The sequence below is a fragment of the Chiloscyllium punctatum genome, chromosome 16, assembly GCF_047496795.1.
Source record: "Chiloscyllium punctatum isolate Juve2018m chromosome 16, sChiPun1.3, whole genome shotgun sequence".
Taxonomy (NCBI): Eukaryota; Metazoa; Chordata; class Chondrichthyes; order Orectolobiformes; family Hemiscylliidae; genus Chiloscyllium; species Chiloscyllium punctatum.
The window spans coordinates 41,859,703-41,876,148 of NC_092754.1; the positions used below are offsets into that span (position 1 = coordinate 41,859,703).

Below are 16,446 nucleotides of genomic sequence, written 5' to 3' on the forward strand. Positions count from 1 at the left end.
CTATTCTTGGAAGTCATTGTACACAAGGAGTTAAAAAGACTTCTTCTTTAAAACACACCTTTTTGTAGTTAATGGAAAGATGGAACCATCCTATTATCTCTCTTCCAATCAGAATAAAACTCTCATAGTGATGTAATGTCTATCTATTAAAAAAGGTATTTGCCTCTTGAGATGGTTTTAGTTAGCTGCCTTCCTGAACTGCTGCAGGTACACCCACAATGCTTTTAGGGGTGTTCCAGTATGTTGACCTAGTGACAGGGCTAGGCCCAGGAAGCTAAGACTTAAATATCTGGACATTTTTTCTTTTGGCTCTGGTTTCTTCTCCTGTATTTGGACTCGGATACATGTTACAATAAAATTAATTCTGACAATGAAGAAAATGCTGATATTGTTCCTTGTCAGGATGCTATGTGGCTTGATGGAGAATTTGCATTTGGTAGTGTACCTATCCACTTGCTGCCCTTGTCCTTCTGCTGTTAGATGTTGCGGGTTTTGAAGGTCCTTTAGTAAGTTCCTGCAGTGCACCTTGGTAGATGGTACACACTGCTGCTATTGAACATTGGGGGATACAGGGAATGCTAGGTGGTGGATATGATGTCTGTCAAGTAGGCTGCTTTGTCCTGGATAACTTTGAGTTTCTTGACTGTTGTTGGATCTGCATTCAAATAAGCCATCCTCTCAGTACTCTGAACTTGTTTTTGTAGATGGTAGACAGGCTTTAGGGAGTCAGGAGATGAGCCACTTACTGCAGAATTCTTAGTCCTTTCAGCTACAATATTTATGTGCTAGTCCAGTTCAATCTTTGGTCAATGGTAACCCCCAGGCTATTGATTGTCATATTGCAATATCGTACAATGTCATTAAATGCAATAGAGAGATACTTAGATTGCTTCTTGTGGAGATGCTCACTTTCTGAAACTTGTATGGCAGGAATGCCACTTTACACTGATCAACCCAAGCCTGAATGTTGCCTACCACTGCATGTGGTACAAACTGCCTACTTATTGAGTTATGAATGGGCCTAAGCAAGTGCAATCATCAGTGAGCATTTTCAATTAGATCCTTATGATGGAGGGATGCTATTGGTATCCAAGTGTTAAGTTGATTGGCCTTCAACCATCTTGCTTTGTTTCGAATTTGACTTTAGCAAGTACAGAATTGTCTCCCGAATTCCCTTGTCTTCAAAGTGGATTCCTCTTTAATCCATTTCCTAATGGTTTCCTGCTGGCACCATAATCAAAGACTCCTCCCATCCCAGTTATAGAATATAGAACAATACAGCGCAGAACAGGCCCTTCAGCCCTCTATGTTGCGCCGACCTGTGAACTATTCTCAGCTCGTCCCCCTACACTATCCCAAAATCATCCATGTGCTTATCTAAGGATTGTTTAAATCTCCCTAATGTGGCTGAGTTGACTATATTAGCAGGTAGTGCATTCCACGCCCTTACCACTATGCGTAAAGAACGTGGGTCTGATGTCTGTCTTAAATCTATCACCCCTCAATTTTTAGTTATGTCCCCTCGTACACGCTGACATCATCATCCTAGGAAAAGGACTTTCACTGTCTACCCTCTGATCATCTTTTATGTTCCTATCAAATCCCCTCTTTGCCGTCTTCTTGCCCATGAGAACAGGTTCAAGTCTCTCAGCCTTTCCTCCAGACCAGGCAACATTCTGGTAAATCTCCTCTGCACCTTTTCCAATGCTTCCACGTCCTTCCTGAAATATGGGGACCAGAACTGTACATATTATTCCAAGTGTGGCCGCGTTTTGCAGCATGATATTGTGGCTCTGGAACTCAATCCCTCTACCAATAAAACCTAACACACCATATGCGTTCTTAACAGCACTATCCACCTGGGTGGAAACTTCTAGGGATCTATATACGTGGACTCCAAGATTCCTCTGCGCATCCATATTACCAAGAATCTTTCCATTGACCCAGTACTCTGCCTTCCTTTTATTCTTCCCAAAGTGCATCGCCTCATATTTAGTTGCATTGAACTTCTTTTGCCACCTTTCAGCCCAATTCTGTAGTTTATCCAAGTCCCCCTGCAACCTGTAACACTCTTCCACACTGTCCACTACTCCACCGACTTTAGTGTCGTCTGCAAATTTACTGATCCAGCCAGCTATGCCTGCGTCTAAGTCATTTATAAAAATGACAAACAGCAGTGGTCCGAAAACAGATCCTTTGGCACACCACTAGTAACCAGACTGCAGGCTGAATATTTTCCATCAACCACCACTCGCTGCCTTCTTTCAGAAAGCCAGTTTCTAATCCAAACTGCTAAATCACCCTCAATCCCATGTCTCTGCATTTTCTCCAACAACCTACCATGTGGAACCTTATCAAAGGCTTTACTGAAGTCCATTTATACCACATCAACTGCCCTATCCTCATCTACATGCTTGGTCACCTTCTCAAAAAACTCAACGAGGTTTGTGAGACACGACCTGCCCTTGACGAAACCACATTGACTATCTGAAAACAAATTGTTGCTTGCTAGATGATTATAAATCTTATCTCTTATAATCCTTTCCAAAACCTTTCCTACAACAGAAGTAAGGCTCACTGGTCTATAATTACCTGGGTCATCTCTATTGCCCTTCTTGAACAAGGGCACAACATTTGCAACCTCCAGTCCTCTGGTACCAAACCTGTATCCAATGATGACTCAAATATCAAAGCCAAAGTCCCTGCTATCTCCTCCCTAGCTTCCCAAAGAATCCGCGGATAAATCCCATCCGGCCCAGGGGACCTGTCTACTTTCACTCCTTCTAGAAATGATAACACCTGTTCGTAACTAACCTCAATCCATTCTAGTCTAATATCTGTCTTTGGCTGGCCCTATTCCTGCCCTAGTCATCCTTTTATTCCTCACATAAAGAAAGCTTTAGGGTTCTCCTTTATTCTATTTGCTAAAGGCTGCTTGTGTCCTCTCTTTGCTCTTTTTAACTCTCTCTTTAAATCATTCCTAGCTGATCTGTAACTCTCCATCGCCTCAGCAACACATAAGCCTCCTTCTTCTTAAGAAGAGATGCAATTTCTGTAGCACACCACGGTTCCTTTACCTTATCACTTCCTGCCTGCCTGACAGTGACTTACCTATCAAGGACATGCAATATCTGTTCCTTAAAGCAGTTCCATGTTTCCATTGTTTGCATCCCCTGCATTTTGCTACCCCATTCTATGCATCCTAATTCCTGTCTAATCGCATTATAATTGCCTTGTCCCATCGATAACTCTTGACCTGTGGCATGTACCCATCCCTTTCGATCACTAAACGTAATTGAATTATGGTCACACTCTCCAAAGTGCTCACCTACAACTAAATCCAACACCTGGCCTGGTTCATTACTAAGCACCTGATCCAGTGTGGCCTCCCCTCTTGTCAGCCCTTCGACATACTGTGTCAGGAAACCCTCCTGTACACATTGGATAAAAACTGATCCATCCGATGTACTAGAGTTATAGCATTTCCAGTCAATGTTGGGGAAGTTAAAGTCCCCCATAATGACCACCCAGTTCCTTTCACTCCTACACAGAATAATTTTGCTAATCCTCTCCTCCACCTCCCTGGAACTCTGTGGAGGCCTATAAAAAACCCCAAGCAGTGTGACGTGACGTGACCTCTCCTCTCCTCTCCTCTCCTCTTTCTAACCTCAGCCCATACTACCTCAGTAGACAAGTTCTCATCAAAAGTTCTCTCAGCCACTGTTATATTATCCTTGACTAACAAGGCCATGCCTCCCCCTCTTTTACTGCCTTGCCTGTTCTTAATGAAAGATCTAAACCCTGGAACCTGCAACATCCATTCCTCATCCTGCTCTATCCATGTCTCTGAAAATGGCCACAACATCGAAGTCCCAGGTATCTATCCATGCTGCAAGCTCACCTACCTTATTTCGTCTACTTCTGGCGTTGAAATAGACACACTTCAAACAAGTTTGCTGTCTGCCAGCACATTCCTGTGACCCTGAAATCCTGTCCCTGTCATTACTACTCTCATCCTCCTGTGCACTGCAACTACACCTCTGATTCCCATCCCCCTGCTGAGCTTGTTTAAACTCACCCGAATTTCCCACCCAGGATATTACCACCCCTCTGGTTCAAGTGAAGACTGTCCTGTTTGCACAAGTCCCACCTACCCCAGAATGAGCCTTAATTATCCAAGTACCTGAAACCCTCCCTCCTGTATCATCCTTGCAGCCACGTGTTCAACTGATATCTCTCCCTGTTCCTTGCCTCGCTATCACGTGTCACGGGCAACAAACCAGAGATAACAACGATTTGTTCTAGCTCTCAGCTTCCACCCTAGCTCCCTGAAATCCTGCCTTACATCCATATCCCTCTTTCTACCTATGTCGTTGGTACTTACATGGACAACGACTTGAGGCTGGTCACCCTCTCTCCCTTCAGGACCCCAAAGATATGATCCGAGACATCACGGACCCTGGCACCTGCGAGGCAACACACCTACCGTGAGTCTCATTAGTTTCCAACAAACCTTCTATCTGAGCCTCTAACTATTGAGTCTCCAATGACTAACACTCTCCTCCTTTCCGTCCTTCCCTTCTGTGCACCAGGGACAGGCTCTGTGCCAGAGACCTGGGCCCCACTGCATATCCCTGGTAAGTCGTCCCCCTCAACAGTATCCAAACGGTATACATGTTTTTCAGGGGAGCGACCACAGGGGATCCCTCCACTGACTGTTGTTTCTTTTCCCCCTTCGAACAGTCACCCAGCTTTCTTCATGCCTAGGAGTAACTACTTCTCTGTAACTCTTATCTATCACAGCCTCTCCCTCCCAAATGATCTGAAGTTCATCCAGCTCCAGCTCCAGTTCCCTAACACAGTCTTGGAGGAGCGGGAGTTGGGTGCCCTTCCTGCAGGTGTACTTGGATGGAACACTAATGGCGTCCCTCACTTCAAACATCATGCAGGAAGAACATTGCTCTCCCTGCACTGCCATCCCTGCTAGTCCCCCTTATCACAAAGTAAAAACGAAGAGACGCTTACTTGATATGTCCCTGGTCTTTAAGGTGAGACGAGGTGGTTGGGTGGGAGGCCTTACAAAAGTAGGGTCTCGGGTTGAGAAAACACTGACTTATATTGAACAGAAATGAAAATAAGTCCCTCCTTTCCCAGAAACCTCTGCTCTCTGACTTCAAATTTAAAAGTTCAAATCAGTGACTGACTGCTCCCGGCAGGCCCTTGGTAAAGCTCCTGCCCTTCGAGTTGCTGCTGCCGCTGAAAAACAGAAATGATCTCTTCCAACCTCTTCCATCAGGTAAAAGATACAAAAGCTTAAACACATGTACCAACAAATTCAAGAACAGCTTCTGTTGTACCCTGCTGTTATTAGATTTCTGAAGGGACGTCTAAAATTTTAACGTTAATCACAGTTTGTGCACCTTGTCTGCAGCCATACATTGCATTCCTTGTTCTGTACTATTATCCTAATGTACCTTGTATGGATGATCTGCCTGTACTGTGTGAAAACAAAACTTTTCTTTTTACCTAGGTACACGTGTGCAATTCTGGTCTCCCTCCTTCGGAAGAATCTTTTCCCTGGGGTGGGGGCGTCCAGACCTAGAGGGCAAAGGTATAGGGTCAGAGGGCAAAGATTTAAGTGACCTTAGGGGCAGAGGGTGGTGTGTGAATGGAATCAGCTGCCAGAAGAAGTGGTGGAGGCTGGTACAATGACAACATTTGAAAGGCATCTGGATGGGTACATGAATAGGAAAGTGATTAGAGGGATATGGGCCTAGTGCTTGCAAATGGGACTAGATTAGTTTATGATATCTGGTCAGCATGGATGAGTTGGACGAAAGGGTCTGTTTCCACGTTGTACAACTCTTTTTTTTTTGTGACGTTGTACATCTCTATGACTCTAAATCAAATTGTCTTATTGGCGGAACACGATGTACTCAGGGTTGTTAATGAAAGTGTCTGAGATATCAGTTGTAAGGTATGATTTGATTATTATAACTGTCAATCACTTGCTAGCCTAATCTATGCTAGATTAGAATGGTGCTGGAAAAGCACAACAGAGGCCTCTATTACTGATGAAGGGCTTTTGCCCAAAACATCGATTTTCCTGCTCCTCGGATGCTGCCTGACCTGCTGTGCTTTTCCAGCAGCACTCTAATCTAGACTCTGGTTTCCAGCATCTGCAGTCCTTGTTTTTACCTCATCTAATCGATGTGTCAGCTTTCCCAATTTTAGTACAAAAAGTCTTCAGTTAGGGAGGTGTACTTTTTGGGGTTGACTGGGCTGTGTGCACCTTGTCTAGTGGTCGGTCCAGTTTAGTTATTTGATATGTTCAGAGCTGTTTCGCTGCAAATGACAGCACTATCCCATAGATGTTCACACCTTTCATTAGTCATAAGTCGTTTTCTATTTCTTAATTCTACTAATATAGTAGCCATTACCTGCTTAGTTCCTGTCATTTTGCCTCTTTGTTGAAGCAGTTTCATCCTTAATCACAAAGCCAAATATTTTCTATAACTTTCCCTAGGTTTCCTGTCGATCTTATATTTGGTGTATTTAGTTCTGAGTTATAGAATCTTGGAATGATTCCAGCACAAAAGACGCCAATTTGGTCTGTTGTTTTTGTGCCTCCTTGCTACAAAGGCAACAATTCCCCTGGCAAGATTAAACTACACTTCCCCATTGCTTTTCTCTCCAGATAATTTCCTTTTAACTGTATTGATTGTATCTACTCCTGTCCACCCCAATCCCCACACTCCTAGATAGTACATTTCAGACCTGAATTATGCGCTGTGTAAAACACTTTTCCTTCTGTTGCCATTGCGTTTTTGCCAATTGTCTAAATAGAGGGTTCAAAAAAACAATTTGTTCCTATTTAGAACCTCAGCCACATGAATTTGAAAACCGATATACAATTCACGTCACTAAAGTTCATCATCTCTGCAACCATTCTCACAAATCTCCCTATCTTGCAGAACAGCCCAGTTCACTTAGGGGTAGCATGTCATCGCTTTCACGTTGAACTGAGGTTGAAATTCGTTCAGCTTGTTCCTTGCATGCTCACTGCACTTGTGCACAGAATGTTCATCCTGAACTCCTGTTCTAATGGATGTTAAAAGTCAAGTTCCAGGTGTGTCACAGCATCTTTAAAAAAGTTGATTAGAAAATATCTACACCACGGTCTGAGTAGAGATGATTCAGTGACCGAAATGAGAATTGAACAGGAGTGATACAATAAAGCTCTCAGGTGAGTACAGTCTGACAGTAACATAATAAAGATACATTTCTGCACGTAGAGCACACTTGGATGGATCTCCAGCCTGTGTGTTCTACGTCACTGCGTGTAGTAGTTATGACGTCACATGTTGCAGTGGGCACGACGTCACCGATATCTGTGCTCCTGTGTGTTCCACGTCAGGATCCCGGCTGTTTGGCGGTGCAGAGCAGGCCTAGGGCTCGGAGTGAAGGCCGCGGCGGGACCGGGCCAGGCCGGCGCTGGGGAGAGAGTGAACCAGAGAGGCGCCGCGTACGGACAGTCCGCTCACCACGGCCGCAGGCTGAGCGGAGCCTATGGCCCCGAAGCAGCAGCTGGAGAAGGCGGCCTGGCAGTGGACTGAGAGCGTCAGGCCGGAGGAGGTGAAGCAGGAACACATCGAGCTGGCGTACCGCATCCGCCTGGGCTCCTGCCGCAGGGACGCCCGCAGGTAAGCGCCGGGAGGCTGGCCTTCACTGTCCGGGGGGACAGGGCGTCGCCGCAACGAGCACCGCTCTGGGACTGGCCCCGGGTCCCAGCACCATTCCCGGCCCCTCCTTCCCTTCTCCGCACGCACTATCGCCCGCCCTAAACACCCTGTGAACCACCCATGAACAACCCGTGCCCCAGCCCATCCAGCTGCACCCCTCCCTCTGCCAGACAAACTCTTCCCTCAATCACTCACTGCACGACTCAGACACGACCTTCCCTCCACAACTGTCTCTTCCACCCTCCCCGTGCCGCCTGATGAACCTCAACCGTTTTTCTTTTGCAGGAAATCAAACATTGAGTATACATTTATTACACACGTTCATGGTGATGTCAGTTGTGAATGTACAGGCACATTCTGACTTCGGGGGGAGGGTGTCGCCAGTAGCTGATGTCACTTGACCCTTGTGCATAGTTTACATTAGGTTAGATTCCCCTCAGTGTGGAAACAGGCCCTTCGGCTCAACAAGTCCACACTGATTCCTCTGAAGAGTAACCCACCCAGACCCACTTCACTGACTAATTGACCTTACACTATGGGACAATTTAGCATGGCCAATTCACCTGACCTGCACATCTTTGGACTGTGGGAGGAAACCAGAGCACCCGGAGGAAACAAGGAGAATGTGCAAACTCCACACATCTTGACAATCATTTTGGCTTTGGGATCAATTACTTCAAGAAGCAAATTGCATTTGAGTAACTTTACACAGTTCTTTGGAATAATGGAGAGAGCTGGTGAGGATTGTGTACTAATGTTTTTAAAAGGTACAACATCAGTTAAGACTAGAAACTTATGTTAAAGCAACAATAGTGGGATGATTACAAAATTGGTGAGAGGACAAAAAGCAATAACTTTTTAAACAAATGAAATGATGTTCTTGAGGGATCAATGTTAGGACCAGAACTCTCTTCCTTTTCAAGACGGTTTAAAAGTTTGTAAATAACATAAAACTTGGAAAGGTGTGTGAGCGAAGAGGGAGATTTCAAGGTAACATAAATTAGTGAAATGGGCAAATATGACTGAAATCTAGAGTAGTAAAGGGGTATATTTTGGTATGGAGAATGAGAGACAACATAAAATACAATTTTGAAAGGGATGCAGCGTGAGATGTACTTAGATGCATTTACAGAAATAGTTTTAATGTAGCAAGACAAATTAAGAGGGCTGTATTATTACAAATAGCTTCTGACATCCTTGGCTTTATAAATGGAGACTCCAGAATATAAAAGCAAGGAAGTTATCCTAAACATTGGCAAAACACGGGTTAGGCCTCAGCTGAAGTATTGTAACCAAAGGACAGATATTTTACTGGAACTGAAGAAGTTTTCAGGTGTATGCAGCTAATAAGATAGCTCTTTCAAAGAATAGTAGAGACACAATAGGCCGAATAACCTCATTCTGTATTTCTGAATTTATTTAAATGAATATGTAAAGTGGTTCATTTGATCTGTAAGGTAACATTTTTTGCTTGATTTCAGTTTTGCACTTTGAGCTTTTCCCTAGCATTAGTTTCTGTACACAGAACTAGTCACCTGTGATGTAAAACTGGAATGTTTTATGTGCCATGTGGGTTGATATCCTGGTACACTACTTAACGGTGTGTCTGTGCAGTACAAGTCTTCCTTCAGAGCACAGATTTGCTACTAGTAACAGCAATATGAGAATTGTTCCATATCTGCTTAGTCCAAGTCATCTGAGTCAGTTGTCTGTCATCGGGATATGATTGCGACTGACTGGATGTCAGGGTGAGAGAAGTGATTAAACTCTTATATTGGTGCTTGCAATTGGAAATAATATTGTCACTCTGACAGGTTATTTACCTGGGTTCAAAACCTCAATGCATATTTTATTTAAATTTACAGAAAAGAAGTAGGGCAATTAATTCAGAGCAGATCATAAAAGTGTTATAAATTGAGTTGGCAGAAAAGTGTCTAATACATTGTTTTAACTGATACATTTAATCTTTCTGCTGTAATTTTGGAGTGATTGTTCTGTAACAACTTGCATGTATAATCAATACCTTGGGTCATAAAGGCCATCTAGTGATAAACAGAATCCTAAATTTGAGATACTAGAATCGGCGACCAAATATAAAGAGGAACTTTTTTGGGAGTACCTTGCAGGAGAATAGGCAGTTATTTGAAGATAGAACAAATAGAATCAAAACTAGAGGTGCACAGATGTCAGAGTTGTAGGACCATATGAGAATGGAAGGACCTATGCCATGAAGGGATTTGAAAATGATGATGAGAATTTCAAAATTGAACTTTTGCTATACTGGCAGCCAACACAGAAGAAGGGGTGGAGTTGTGCTGGAACTTTACATTTTGCTAATTAGGCTGCAATTTGAGTACTTAGTGCAACTTTGGTCACTTGTTTATAGATGTAATTGCACTGGAGATTTACAAAGATGTTGTTGAAACTGGAAAAATGTAGCTGTAAGTAAAGTTTGGATGGTCTGGGCTCATCCTCCATAGAATAGAGGCAGCGAGTGAGAGATTTGAATGAGATAGCCACATTCTGTAAGAAGCACAATTGTGGGCCTGATTAGAATGAATGGGAAGAGTCTGTTTATCTTAGAGATCAGTGGTTAATGGGCATAGATTTAAAGTGATTAGTTGACAGATTTGAGGGAGACAGTGTTTTTCCCACCCACAGGGTGGTAGGAGTCTGGACCTCACTGTCTGAAAACAATCATAGAATCACTACAGTGTGAAACAGACCATTAGGCCCGACATCGACTCTTCAAAGACAACCAACCCCAACCCCACCCCCCTCCTCTGTCCCTGTAACCCTGCATTTCCTATTGCTAATCTACCTAACCTACACATCCGTGGATAGTATGGGCAATTAAACATGGCCAGTCCACCTAACCTGCACATCTTTGGACTGTGGAAGGGAAACCGGAGTACCCAGAGGAAACCCATGCAGACACGGATGCAAACTCCAAACATACAGTCACCCAAGGGTGAATTGATCCCAGGTCCCTAGTGCTGTGAGACAGCAGTGCTAACTACCAAGCAGCCCCCAGTAGTAGAAGCAGGAATCTTTGACTCGTTTGAATGGTGATTAGATATGCACCTGCAGGGTTATGGATCAAATGCTAGAAAATGGAAATAGGCTGGGTGACTATTTTTAGGAGAAAATGAGGACTGCAGATGCTTGAGATCAGAATCGAGAATGTGGTACTGGAAAAACAGCAGGTCAGGCAACATCAGAGGAACAGGAGAATTGAAGTTTCAGACAAGCATCCTTCATCAGGAATCATATTCTATGGGTCTATAGCTTACAATCCTGGGTGATTGTAAGTTAAAGATAATTAGTGGATTTCCATATGGCTTTAAATCCACATTCTTTGCTTTTTCCGATGCATTTTCTCTTTGAAATATTTGCTGTTCAGTCAAATGTAATTCTGGTCGTAAGATGATCTTACTGGTAGTACCCCATTTGGCTTGAAATATCCAGATCGATAGGTGCCGACAAACTTAACAGCCCCATTCCAGGGCTTAGAAATCATGATATTTTAAAACTTTGAAAGTAATACAAATGAAATTCATTAAACTAACAAGCCCATGATTGGAAAACATCCTCTTCTGCTTGATGAGTGCCATAAATTAGCTTTGATCTGATTAGAAAAAGACAAAACGCTTCAGCAACATCTGTCCCCTTTTCAGCAAGATTCAAGTTCTATACTACCAACTGACTGACTTCTATAAGTATGCTTATTGATAATGACCTATGTAGACTTTGTGGGAAATTAGGAGACTAACTAGAAATGTTAATGCTGATAGGATTAGTCAGAAGGAAGCTGCATATCTTTGAAATGACATCAAAATAAATTTAAAATAATCAAGTTTAGATTATTGGCTGCATGAGTCTAGAAAGTAAAAATGTAATTGGCAGTCAACATAGATTTTGAAAAAGGGACCTCTTGATGAACAGTGGGAGTGTCCCTATCTTATGGTCAAGAAGTTCCAGTTAGTCTAACTTGCCTTGAATAAGTGTCATAACATGCTAATATAGCTCAAGCAAGACTTTTTTTTTTAAAAAGTAAGCAATTTAATTAAAGTTTCATTAAAGTAAAATACTGTGGAGGCTGGAAATCTGAAATGAAAACCGACAATGTTGGATGACCTCACCAGGCAGCATGTGTGTAGAGAGAAAAATAGTACATTTTGAGTCTATTATGACTCTTCTATGGAGCTGTCCTGAAAAAGGGTTGTATTAGACTTGAAACATTAATTGTTTCTTTCTCCATAAGTACTGCCAGACCTATTGAATGTCTCCACTATTTTCTGTTTTAATCTTTCATTGAATTCTTTAGAAGGTACCAGAATAGCTGAGGGTGATGTAATGGATGTGACGTATCTAGATTTTCAAAAGGTCATTATAAGGTAGCATGTAATAGACTATTGAATAAAGTTACAGCATGCAGAATTGAGATGTTTAGCAGAATGAGAGTGGCAGCATGGAAAGTGGCTCACACAAGGATCAGTTCTGGCACTACTGTTCACGGTGTATGTTAGCAAAGTACACTTTGAAATCAAAAGTGGAGGTCCTAGATCTGTGGACATAGTCGATATTGAAAAGTATAATGAACCAGAAGAAGACATTAAACTTGAGCAATCAATATATAAATGAATTTCAGCACAGGTGGTAGAAGATCGTTCAGGAGGAGGATCTGAGTTTCCTATAAGCACATGAGGAAAGCAACGGGAACCCAGCCTTGTACTCTTTGTGTCATATTGCTTATTAAAGTTAAAAGTGGTAGGCTCTTATTAGTAGCTGAAGAGGAAAATGCAGGATTGAGAACTGTGTTAAACTTAGCAGTGGCCTATTGTTGCACAGATCATCACCACAAAGACAAATGTGAAGTATTACATTTTAATCGGAAAGTGACCAACTTAATAGGATAGAGGAGAAATGGGATCTGGAACTGCAGATGCAGTCTTTATTAAAGATTGCAATGCAGGTCATAAATTAAAAATAATCAAGCACTGGGCTTTACAGTTTGTAGCATCAAAGTAAACTTGGAGTAAAGGTGACACCAAATAAAGATTAATTATCTTTAGGCCAAAACTCTTTGGATACATTGAACCTTGCCCACGCCAGACTCCTATTGGGAGTTGGCCTAAATTTTGCACCTTACGGTGTGTTTACTCATCAAGAAAACACTGGCAAGTGCTGAACAGAAGTGGATGCTCTAGCCAAAAGAATTAAGTATGAAGCTGATATTTGCTAACTGATCAAATAACCGATACAACGAGGGATTATGATATTCCTGATAGAAGTTGTTAAACCACCCTGAATCGGATGTTCAAGACCAAATGTGCCACAAAAACAAGAAACAAGCATTGACAGGTAATGGAAAGCATTCATTGGGCTGGCTTCTCAAATTGTCAAAATGGTTATACCATTTAAGAATGTAATGTTTATAAGTGGCTGGATCAAATTGAGTCCAGCAAAAATTTCAGAGCAACACCTATTTCACATTAGTTGTTCAACATCTTTGAGTATCCATAGTTGTGGCAAAAGATGAAAGTCACTTGGTCTACCAGAACACCTCAGCTAAAATTACCAGTTTCTTGATACTTAATCATCAGACATTGACAAAAACGTGAATCAGCAATATAGATGAAATGTACGTGAATTTTGATAAGCTCAACAGCTGAATTGTGGAGAGGCATGATTCACAAAGAATTTCGGTGAAAGCTGTAAGACATGAGAAGACAAGATTCATGGTGATAATAGTCTGTGTGACTGATAGAACAAATTAAAACTTAAGCTAATTTTCAAACCAACAACCATGCTGAGAATCACATTCCATATGGAGCTTGTGTGCATGTCCTGGACAGTGCTTGAATGGATGAAAATGGAGCATAATTTTAAACTAATAGAATGTGGAATGGAATTCTAGAAAGAATGCAGTTTAACGTGTGGGTCATTCATGAGATAGAGGTATCTGTGAAGCAATGGTCCAGTTGCAAATTATACTAGAATTCAACTTTTTGTTGTATATCCCAACAAATCATTTGAGGCTATTGTTATTGTATGGTTGATGAAGAAAAATACTTTCTCAAAGAGTGGAAATATGCATGCTGTCTCACTTGATCTTCTTTCTGGTTTCGTCATCAAATTGTGAGATGTTATTAATGCTCAAATTGTTGAAAATATTCAGCTAATGGAAAGGAAGATGATTTATTCAGGAGGTTGATTCTGAAACTGCAAGTGCCAAATCTAATGATCCAGAATAGAATCTTTACAAACTCCTCATTTTTGACCCAGAAGTCCTTAGGTTTTCATATACCACGTGCTTGTTTTAGGAGTAGAGTTGGCAGGGAAAACTGCAGTGAGTATTTTTTGGAATTGCTCCCATTTAAGTTATGAAATAGCCTAGGACACCAAGTTGCTGCTGAATTCAGGACCATGGCCAGCAGCCGCTGAGTGTGTGTCGTTATTGGCTGTTTTGGAGAATTGGTAAATATTTCAACCCCTTGAAAATATTACTCACGTCTCAATAGAGCCCCTTTTTCTGTGTTTAAAAATTGGTTTTCAGAACCTGTTTTTACTATGTGTGTGTGTGTGTGTGTGTGTGTGTGTGTATGCATATATAGGTGTGTGCAAAATATATACAAAACTTGTTAAAGATTTTCAAAATTTAGTTGATCTACACTTTTCACCTCCTGAACTCTGCTCTATATCTTGCCAAATGTGATTACTTTTACAATGCTTTGTTTGAGCGCTCTCGTAAAGAGCATCCAAGTCTTAAATGCAGATGTTAATAGACTTGCCAAAGATTTTGAGAGTCCTTGTCTAATTTAAGCTTCACATGAACCCAAGATTCATTCAGAGCAATTATACTGACTCCCGTCAAGGGAGCATGTGTCTGAATTTGTGTGGGGGGTGGGGTTCACAACCTCATTTTACTTTTTGGCATATGTTAACTGGACTATCCTGTAACAAACTACGACTAGTACACTTCAGCGTTTATTAACTTTAGATTGCAGATTTGTAAAACCCCTCCAGTGTGGAAGCATATCATTTGGCCCATTGAGTCCACACTGACCCCCTGAAGTGTATCCCACCCTGGTGCAGGTCTATACTTTTAAAACCTGCTTAAACATGTTAAATTTCCACTGAAACAAAAAACAGAAATTGCTGACAAAACTCAGCAGTGCTGGCAGCATCTGTGGGAAGAAACCAGAGTTAATATTTATAGTGGGTTGACTCTTCATTTAGAATTGCTAGGAAAAGTGGTATTTATTTATACTGAAGGTGAAACTAAGGAGAAGGGAAGAGGTGATCAGATATGTGGACATGGAATTCAGTGGTAGAGAGATATGAGAGGGGTAAGTAAACAGAGATTATAGTTTGCAGACCAGGACAGGAAAAGCTGAAATGAGTGATAAGAGCTAAGTGTGGGAATAGGTAAAATGCACTAAAAACAACCCGTTTAATGTGATAATAGGCCTAGGAGTGAGAGTGGATGACTTGTGTAGGATGGGTAATAAAACTAAGAAGAATGGAATTAGCCTCTCAAGTTATTGAATACAATGTTGCGTCCTCAAGGCTGCAGGTTTCCCCAGCAGAAAGTGAGGTTTTATTCGATGTGCTTGCCCTAAGTGAGGGTCACTTGGTGATTGTAGCAAACCTGCAACACAAATGTTGGCATGGGAACACAGTGGTGAATTGAAGTGGCAAGCAACTGGAAGTTATGGGTCATTTTTACCGACAGTAAAGCGGTCCCTAGTCTCTGTCTCCAGCCTTCATGCCAACTTCTCACTCATTACCATCACACCACCCCTGTGTTGTAAAACATAATCTCCAACAGAAATACCACTTTTTCCTAGCTGCCAACAGTTCTGATGAAGAGTCACCAGAAACATTAACTTTGGCAGCATCAATGGGAAGAAAGCAATCACGCTTAGACATTGCTGGCAAAACTGTTTCTGTTGCTTATCTCTGTCATCCGCAGTTTTTTTCTTCATTTAAGTATGCTCTGTTAGCTTTTGAAGACTTGTTTATTTTGTCTGACTCTCCCATCTATAAGAATATAAGGCATCTGAGCAGAATTAGGCCATTTGACTCCAGGAGTCTGCACCACCATTCAGTCGTGGCAATATGTTTTTCAGTCCCATTCTCCTATCTTCTCCTTGTAGCCCTTGATCCCTTTACTAATCAAGAACCACAATGAGTTCCATAGATTCACTGCCTTTTGGTTGAAGGAATTCCTCCATCTCCGATGATTTGATTTATTATTATTGTCACATATACTGAGATACACTGAAAAGTATTGTATTATGTGCAAATCAGACAAGCCTTTCATAAGTGCATTAGGGTAATGAAACAGAATGCAGAATATAATGTTAAGCTATGGAGAAGGTGCAGAGAAAGATCAGCTCTAATATGAGAGGCCCATTCATAAGTTTGATAGCAGCAGGGAAGCGGCTGTTCTTAAATTCGTTGGTATTTGAAGGAGCGTCTCTTCATTCTGAGGCTGTGCCCTCCGGTGTTAGTCTCACCTCTTAGTGAAAACATCTTCTCCACATCCACTATATCCAGGCCTCTCAGTATTACCCTCATCATTCTAAACTCCAAATACAGACCCAGAGTCCTCATGTGACAAACTCTTCATCCCTAGGATCATTTTTGTAAACTTCCCCTGGACCACCTCCAAAGCCAGCACATCCATCCTTTTGAT

The 16,446-nt window shown here is 41.9% G+C and overlaps 2 protein-coding genes across 3 annotated transcripts in view; one reads left to right on the plus strand and one right to left on the minus strand.

Moving 5' to 3' along the window:
• The window catches only part of ldlrad2 (low density lipoprotein receptor class A domain containing 2), a 62,468-nt gene extending 55,020 nt beyond the window's left edge, over positions 1-7,448 (minus strand). Inside the window, exon 1 of the mRNA XM_072586812.1 lies at positions 4,385-7,448. The gene's annotated coding sequence lies outside the window, so the exon portion shown is untranslated. The remainder of the gene's footprint in view (positions 1-4,384) is intronic.
• usp48 (ubiquitin specific peptidase 48) overlaps positions 7,410-16,446 on the plus strand; it is a 127,242-nt gene continuing 118,205 nt past the window's right edge. Inside the window, exon 1 of one of the 2 annotated variants that reach the window (XM_072586810.1) lies at positions 7,410-7,703. In XM_072586810.1, coding sequence (XP_072442911.1) covers positions 7,570-7,703 — 134 coding nt within the window. In that variant the 5' untranslated portion in view covers positions 7,410-7,569. The remainder of the gene's footprint in view (positions 7,704-16,446) is intronic. The other variant, XM_072586809.1, reaches the window with a different exon arrangement.